General features: G+C 42.4%; 1 protein-coding gene across 1 annotated transcript; it reads right to left on the bottom strand.

The window, feature by feature from the left end:
- Window positions 1–1,936: 1,936 nt before the first annotated feature.
- Window positions 1,937–8,675, bottom strand: LOC140605272 (prolactin-inducible protein homolog). The gene is made up of 4 exons (XM_072777508.1): window positions 8,515–8,675; window positions 6,471–6,576; window positions 2,479–2,593; window positions 1,937–2,162 (listed from the first exon to the last, which is right to left on the bottom strand). The coding sequence occupies exons 1-4, from the start codon at window positions 8,607–8,609 to the stop codon at window positions 2,041–2,043; spliced, it is 438 nt and encodes a 145-aa protein (XP_072633609.1). The 5' UTR covers window positions 8,610–8,675; the 3' UTR covers window positions 1,937–2,040.
- Window positions 8,676–9,067: the final 392 nt, after the last annotated feature.

Genomic DNA, 9,067 nt, shown 5'->3' with positions numbered 1-9,067 from the left:
TGGTCCCTTAAAGTTTGAAATGTGGTGACCTAAAGAAAATGATGTGGATATGCTCAAACTGTCTGGTCAGAGTACTTAGGAAGGTTTCAAAAGATTTAGGGGGGAGAGGTGCCAGACTGGATATATTATACAAGGTCAGAGAATCAATTAGATGACTTTGCTACTTGAGTTATCCCAGAAGACATACGCTTTGGAGATACAGTAAGGATTAATTTACCATGCAGTTGAGAGTCCATTTCTGGGTTCCTTGTTCTGTTCCACTGATCCATGTGTCTGTTTTTTGTGCCAGTACCATGCTGACTTGATTGTTACAGCTTTGTAATACATCTTGATGTCCAGAATTGTAATGCCTCCAGCTTTGGATAATTAAATTGAATTTAAATAAAAAAATTAAAAACAGTAAAGAATGTGCTAGTGGAGGGGGTGGAACACTGTAATTGTCAAGTTCATTGATGACTGTCCTCTTTAGTTTGAGGTGGAATAGAAACTGCTGCTATAGATCTAGGTTCCCTTGTGTCAGTGGGGTTTATAAGATTCTGGACTAGCAGAGGCCTGGAATTAGCACTTCAGTATTGGAGACAAGGGTGTCATAATTAAAGTAACTGGCAGCAAGGTTAAAATTATAATGGGAACTTTGGCCAACAGGTATTATTTGGTGATGGCGAATAGATCATGGTGTTCTTAGGAGAAGAATGAAAGACAGTGGAGGATTGCTTAACTTAAAAGTTCAAGACTGAGTAAGTGGAAGGCTGATGTTGGCTAACATAATGGCAAATCATAGTCCTTCATCTAGTTTCCAGATCAGAGTTGGCTCTCAGAGCCTATTGATTCAAAGAGAGACTGGGTCCCCTTGAGGAAGTAAGCTGCAACATCACAGGATGTGTTTGTAAAATATATTACCTCAGTCAGTTTCACTGCATCTGTATCTTTGGGGTAAATCCCCAGCAGTGCAATTGCTGGGTCATAGGGCAGATCTATTTTTAACTCTTTGAGGAACCTCCACACAGTTTTCCAGAGTGGCTGCACCAGTTCACATTCCCACCAACAGTGCAGGAGGGTTCCCCTTTCTCCACATCCTCTCCAACATTTGTGGTTTCCTGCCTTGTTAATGTTCCCCATTCTCACTGGTGTGAGGTGGGATCTCATTGTGGTTTTGATCTGTATTTCCCTGATGGCCAGGGATGCGGAGCATTTTCTCATGTGCTTGTTGGCCATAGACATGGAATCTCATCTAGTATCTCTTTATTTTAAGGGAATCTTTCTTTTAAATGAAACGGTTGCCATGATGGGTATGTGATCAAGGAATCTACCAGTTTGCCCTTAATGGCATCATCAGGAAACTGCTGGCTGCCTACAGCATGCTGGATAAAACTCATAAATGAGCAGCAAAGGAGATAGCTTGGAGATCACACTGTTTAGGGTTATAGGGATGTCCTTCAAGATGAGGAATATATTTTAGAACATTGGCTATTCAGTGGTGCTTTGTTTTCCATAGCTAGAACATACTGGCCTATGAGCCCAGGGTCTCTTACTGTAGCTTCTAGTTGTGCAGGTGCTGGGTCATATGGTAGGTGTAGAATTGATTTGGTTAAGTAATATCAGATGGTTTTCTCCAAAAGGCCATCAGCAGTGCTTAATTGCTCCCAGAGCCCCTCATTTTCCACTAACACCTGGCATTACCTAGCTTTCTGAGTTTTCCCCTGTAGTAGGGAAACACAGGTCATGGGTATAGGGAAAAGGCATCATATTTAGGAACCCAGAGAATTTCAGATTCCATGAGTCTTCTTTATTTCTTCATTTCTCACTCTGCATACCAGTGGGCAATGAGAAACTCTCCTCAGTAACAGTTCTTTGAGAGAACAAAGTTCTAGAAATTCTGGGGGCTCTGAGGCTCCTTTGGGGTAGATTTGGAAGAGAAGACACAACTGAACACAGAGAAGTTTGTGAGAAGTTTATTTCACAGACCACAACAGATACTCCAGCCAAGTTTTCTTTGTGGAACCACCCTGGGGGGTAGTTAGACAAGAGCTTCCAACAAGATCAAGATACTGTTATGTTCTTCACCATATAAAAATATTTTGGTCCATTGGGCACCACTGCTTTGAAAGGGCAGATATCTTCTTTATCAATAATGTGGGTCAATGCTATTATTGACATCGTTTCTGAAAGAGAAAGGACAAAGATGTTCTCTGATAACAGTCTAACCCCATTTCTTGGCTTTTCTCCTAGCTTCAGGCACCTCCCCACTAGGGCGCAGTTTCCCCAAATCATTTGCAAATGTATCTCCCTTATTAGCTTTTCTCACACAACCTCTCACCTTTCACGCCTGGGCATAGTCCCCATCTACTCTCCCCTCTTCCCTCCTTTGTCTCTACCCTTCTGCCCCAACACTCTGCTCCACATCTGGAGTCACATCTTTCTTTATGTTTTCCCCCACCCTAGCAGATCGTTCTTCCCTTGAATGACCCCTGTACTTACTATTGACTCTGAAGTCCCAGTAGAAAGTTCTTGGATTACTGTCACAGAGACAGGCAGTGTAAACATAGTTAAAAGGCCCTTCCATTGGATTGCGACTTAGGAGGGAACATTGAATCTGAGGAGGAGGAGGTGGGAAGAGAGGACCTTGTGTTAGTCTGGGGAGTTGTAAAGGGAGAGAAAGATAAGGGAATCTGAAGAAAGAGGAGGAGGAGGAGGAGGAGGAGGACAACATCCTTCGTGCACAAAGAACAGGTACAGATATAGACCAGAGGCACCGTGGAGTCCAATTTTGTAGTATCATTTTGGGAACTAAAGTCTATGTGAGAAGATTTCCTGTCAACATGTCTTCAAATTCCTGCTATAGCGCTACCATGGGGCTTGGCTCTGATGGGAAGAGTTAGTGAATTGACAAGACAAGGAGACCACATTCTGGGGCAGCCTTCATCTGGGGAGCAGATTTACTTTGGTTCCCTGGCTAGGGCTTTCAGGAACCTGTCTGTGACCACAGCTTGGCTTTTGCGTAGGGAGGCCAAAACCAGGACTTGTTGCCAGAATCGTGCTTTGATGACTGAAGTGACAGCTCTCAGTCTCTCTTTCCTCAGCTGTGAGAGGGAAACCGTTACCTCCTACCAAACTGTTGGTTAGATTAACAAGCAAAATCTCGAAGGTAAATTTTCTTTTTCCTTTTTTAATTTGAGAGGGCTTTACAATTTGAGATATGTAAGCTTCAGCAGCATCAGGAAGCTTTTGTCTGATTAGTGTCCAGCAAGGGGGTGTTATCCTGGGGTGTATAGACCCTCAGGGGTCTGTAGATAGAATTCACTGAGTCTGTGAACTCGGATGGAAAGAAATTGTATCTTTATTAACCCGTCACTAAAATTAAGTGTTCTGTTACGTCATCAACAATCCTCAGTGGCATTAGCCATAAGCGTGATTTTTATCATGGAGAGAAACGTAGATATGTTTGCATCACTTATAGGTTTATATAACTCAGAATATTGCCTGTTCTGATCGCTACCTTGAACCCAGGGACATTATCATGAGGTTGCATGGTCATGGCCAGGGCCGTCTGCCCATCTCCTGAGGCTTGCCCAGCTAACTGGCAACCGTGCACCGAATAGCCTGTCAGCTACAAACGGTGTATTCAAGCATTCTCACCGTTAGAATTTTACTTTGGAGATCCTGGCGTTTCTTTCAAGAAACCTACCGTTGCCTGGTTTCCCTTTTTATTGGCATTTACAACAGTTTATTCCAATGGATTAGAATTTTCAGCACTTAAATACTCAAAACAAAAAAATCCAAATCCGTTGGAATCCACTTGTCAAAACCCAGTACACAGTAGAAGCTACTTATTCAAGGTGAGCAACAAGAGCAACAAGAGCCATTACATAGACAATCTTTATAAAATAAAATTTAACTTGTTTACATTTTAAATATATTGCCTTTTTAGCTAATGTACTGATAAAGAATGTAAATAGTACCAACTTAAAAGTTATTTGTTTGTTTGTTTATTTATTTATTTATTTATTTATTTATTTATTAAGCTCCAACACAGGGCTTGAACTCAGGACCCTGATATCAAGACTTTAGGTGAGATCAAGAGTTAGACACTTAGTGAAATGAACAACCAAGACACCCCTCAAAAGTTTGTTTTTAATAATCCGATCACTGTGTTTCATGATGGTAGTTTCCCTGTATAATCCAATGCATTTCAGGCACACATTTAAAAGCAATTTTCTGATATGTTCCCTAGACTTCACGAGACCAGCAAAATGCTCTACACCACAAATGTTTAAGTACTGTGGTTTGCCGTAAATTCTCTTCAACCTTAAAAAATTATACAATGTGGGCAGCCCGGATGGCTCAGCAGTTTAGCGCCGCTTTCTGCCCAGGGCATGATCCTGGAGACCCAGGATCGAGTCCCATGTCAGGCTCCCTGCGTGAAGCCTGCTTCTCCCTCTGCCTGTGTCTCGGCCTCTCTCTCTCTCTGTGCCTCTCATTAATGAATAAATAAAAAATCTTAAAAAAAAGATTATACAATCTTTATAATCCAATACACGATTGAGAGTATAATCTATTTTAAATTTGTGATCCTAATACCTCACTTGATCAAAACTTTGCTTGTAAAAACACAATTGTTTAAAAAATGAGGGTTCGGTACTAGAATCTTCACACATAGAAGAATTATGTTTTCTTAGCATTTAAAAATATGAAGATGTTTTTATAGACAGATTTTTTTTATATTGGAAGCTACAAATAAATATTGATTAATCACAAGCACACCTGGATGGCTCACTTAGTTAAGTGGCTGCCTTTGGCTCAGGTCATAAGAGCCCCACTGGCTGCCTGCTCAGCCAGGAGTCTGTTTCTCCCTGCCACCCTCCTCCTTTCACTTGCTCTCTTTCTTTCAGATAAATAGGTAAAATCTTTTTTAAAAAAGTCTAAAAAATTGGTTGACCAGACTAACAAAATTTCCCATAAATTCTAATTTGCGATATCATTTATTTTATGAGATTCCTTGTACCTGGGTAAGTTTTTAAAGATTGCCTTTTTATTGTAATTAGCATTGTTCTTAAAATATAGTCCTATTAGCCACAGCAGCACAGAATTATTTTATGTGGGATGTTGTTGATTAAACACATTTTTTTTTTTATACTCATCACTTTCTCAGAGGTAGAAACAGACTTTTATTATCATCACCAGAAACTACCATGATCACAGGACTTTTATGCACACATTCTCATTCCTTTTGTCACCTGTGGTTATGATAAATAAACAAAATTGAAAGATTATGATGTGGCTCCCTTCCACCTCCAATCAACATACAAGGTGCAAATTCTTGAGGTGTAAACAGACAAATCTGACAAAGCAGCTATGCTGTTCTTTACTCAGTGACCAGAGTCTTTCTCTTACAGGTATGGGGCCATGTCTAGGACATATTCTAATGAATAGCAATCCTCATGCTCCTAATTTTGTTTTTGATTTAATCATCATACTTAAATCTAATTTGAGTTAGGAAACTCCTGTAGGGAAACACTCGTGCTGCCTGAGAGAGTGCTATTCTAGAAAGAGGCAAGGGGAGACATCTGGGTCTTGGCCCTAGAACAGTGCCAGCTAACAAGGGGCAAATTGTGTGTGTGTGTGTGTGTGTGTGTGTGTGTGTGACAACACATGAGAAGGCTGCTGGCAGGGAGGAGAAGGACACACTCTTCCCTGGGGAAGAGTCTCCATGGACTAAACCGGCACAGGTCCCTTCTCCTCATGGCCCAGACAGCCAGACAGGAGCGATAGTGCACAGGCAAGTCTCAACACACATTTCCATTTGAGAACCTCTGATCTAGTAAAAGGATTGGACCTCCCTCCCACAACTGCTGAATTAGAGAAAGTGGTGAGGAGAGTGTGGGCTCCTTGTTGAGAGGAGGCTGGAACAAGGATGAACCTGTGATGATAGAGCAGAAGAGCAAAGAGAGGGGTGATAAACACAGCCTCTGCTCAGAGCTTACTCTAGAGGAGGCAGTCGTATCCCATGTGTTCTCGGCACCATACCTCTTCTGCCCACCTGCCTCAAACCACTGGATGAGGGTGCAGGTTTTTTTGTCAGAACCTCCTATCCCACCCTTCATCTCGAACAATCATGCCCAGGACTTGGAGGAATTCTTACCTCTCCTCCCCCAGCCCTTATGCCTTTTCCTCTCTTCTCCCTCTTAGCTGGACTTTTCTCACTACTCATTCCTTCTTTCCTTCTCATCCTTCCTATACCTCTCTGGACCAGGCTCTCGTCTGTAAAACAAGAATAGTAATCTGCCCCAAGATCTGATGATTTTTCTGAGGCTCGAGTAGCATAACATGTGTGAGAATTGGGAGCATAAGGATTGTTATTCATCCTATTATTAAGTATAATATGCAACATTAAACTGAGAGATTAGTCTAATTGTATTCATAACTAAGGAGTCAGATTTTTCTTGAGTTCACTTCCCCAGGCCTCTACTTACCACCATACATTCTCTCAATTCTGTTTGAACTCTAACTGTCACAGAGATTTCTTCATTTGGTGCTGCTTTTCTGGGCATCTGCACTTCCATTGATAACACTTTTCGGCTGGTTATGGGAAGAAAGAAGCAGGACAGAGATCAAAGGTCTGCCCACAAGAGATCGGGGCACAATGAGCAGAGCAGAGGGAACAGGGAAGGTGCAAGGGGAAGGGAATGATGAGATCTGAATCATTTGCTGAGCATCATAACCCCTGGGAATCTTTGGTTCTTGTTTGGTTCGATTATTTTCTACAGACTTTGTTTTGTTTAATCAACTTTGATGCTTTATTTATTTATTTATATTTAAATTCAATTTGCCAACATATAACACCCAGTGCTCATCTCATATGCCCTCTTTAGTGCCCATTGAGCATCGTCATTTTTTCCAAACAAAATCCTGCAGGTTCTATTGATTGTCCACTAAGTGGGAGGGTTCAAGTCATCATTAGTACAATATTCCGTAACAACAGAATCCTATTAAACTATAAACATCTTAATGCACTGGAGGAATTTTGAGTCATCCTTGAGCTCTTCCTTCTTTGGTTCCTGGTGGGGCCTAAGAATTTGTATTCCTGTATGTCTGCAGTGAATTTGGACACATGACCGTATTTGGGAGCTTTAGATGCCACCCTACTTTCAAGGCACATAACACAATCTGATGGGAAAAGGAAATGGAGGCAGAGAGAAGTCAAAGATTCTTCTGTCATGGAGAACTGGTTTCAGGACCAGGAAAGTTACTTTCTGTCTCCCGGAAACTCCTGGCTGAGCTCCTTTGGTGTTGGGTGGGACAAGAGGGAATTCAGGTTTTTGGCTGCAATGCCTTATGGTCTCATTTTCCTAGAATAAAACATCTCTGATTTTGGAGATACTTCATTGCTTGTGCCAGTTACTCTGGTGCTCAGTGCACAGGAAAGGCGTGTGAAAATTCCTGTCATTTGTAAATGAATTTAGGATTCATAAGATGATCCACTTAGCTAGAATGAGTGATTGGATCAGCTTGCCCAGAAATGAGAAGCTTCCCGAAATGAGGGCCTTTCAGTGCTAACACCAAGAAATTCCTGGGCAAACAGGGATGGCTGATCACCCTAATTAGCACAGCTTATTTCGACAACTGCTGCCCCCTCAGGGCTACACGGGGTGACATTTACCTCTGAACCTGTCCCTACTCAAGGTTTTTTAGGACGCTGCCTGCACTACACCGACTTGTCAAAAACTCTGAATGGTTTACTCCAGGACAGGGTATCTAGTTGTGTCACAGAGGGTACCATCAGAATCACAATCCAAAAACCCAGCATTTAAGACCATACTTCTATAGAGAAAACCCTCTAGAATTTCTAAGTGTCCTTGCTTCCCCCAGACCCTGGCTCCATTTCCGACTTCATTTTGCCTAGTTTTCCTGCTTGCTTCAAATATGTACCTTCAATGATTTGGCTTCTGAAATTGTGCTCCTGGGTCCTAGTGTGGGTAGTGGGGTGAGTGTGTACTTGCTTTTGTCTCTGGGCTTCAGAATAGGACAGAATGTCTAAGCTGCTGGGCTAGCTCAACCTTGGACTATGGTATCAAGGCTCAGTGATCAGGGCCTCTGATCCTTTAGTGAGTCCTGCCAAAACTGCTCAAAGCTATCATTGGAACTCATAGACCTGCTAAACCTTCTGTTCTAGGAGGCAAGGTATGAGAATGTAAAGTTCACTGAGCATAAATCTAATAAAGGTAAAGACTATGGACAGGATGTGGACCAGAGCCATAGAGCAAGACTGATTGTTAACTACAGGCTTTATGCACGCTGGGAGCCATGTTTCCCTGGACAACCTAAAAGCACCAAGTGAATATAGGAGGGAAGTTACTAGAGCTTCCTAAGAGGAGAGAAGTGGGACTTGACATGGGATTTATGAGATTCCCTAAGACTAAGTTTCAGGGACATCAGGAAGGGATAAACAGATTTCCAGGCTAGGTTAGGAGCCCTCCCTGAAGGGATTTTTGTGAGGGAGAGAAAGGCTTGGCTCACGTGTCTTCCTCAGCTTTGTTGGTCCTGAACTGCAGACAGAAAGCCAGGAGCAGAATGGCAGGGCCGGCTCTGAACAGGAGCTGGAGAAGGTGCATGTTGGAGGAGACAGGATGTGATGTCCTAGAGAAGTACTGGCCCCGGTGCCCAGCATACTCCTTATATGCAGATCGAGGAAGTGGGAGAGTTGCCAAGAGGATCCATGTGGTCAGTTACCCAATTATCCTTCCCACCCATGCCCTTTCCTTGCTGAGCTAAAGTTTGTTTTTCTATGGAAAAAGTCAACATTCAGCTATTGTTACAGATTGGGAGAGGAGTTAGATTATCCCTCCTTCTTATTTACTTAGTATACTTAGCATGTATGTGGACATTGCTGCTATAAATATTGGGGTCCAGGTGTTCCGGCGTTTCACTGCATATGTATCTTTGGGGTAAATCCCCAGCAGTGCAATTGCTGGGTCGTAGGGCAGATCTATTTTTAACTCTCTGCAGAAACTCCACACACTTTTCCAGAGTGGCTGCACCAGTTCACATTCCCACCAACAGTGTAAGAGGG

The sequence above is a fragment of the Canis lupus genome, chromosome 15, assembly GCF_048164855.1.
Source record: "Canis lupus baileyi chromosome 15, mCanLup2.hap1, whole genome shotgun sequence".
Taxonomy (NCBI): domain Eukaryota; kingdom Metazoa; phylum Chordata; class Mammalia; order Carnivora; family Canidae; genus Canis; species Canis lupus.
Note: the sequence above shows the minus strand (reverse complement) of the source record. Positions and strands in the feature narration are given on the sequence as shown.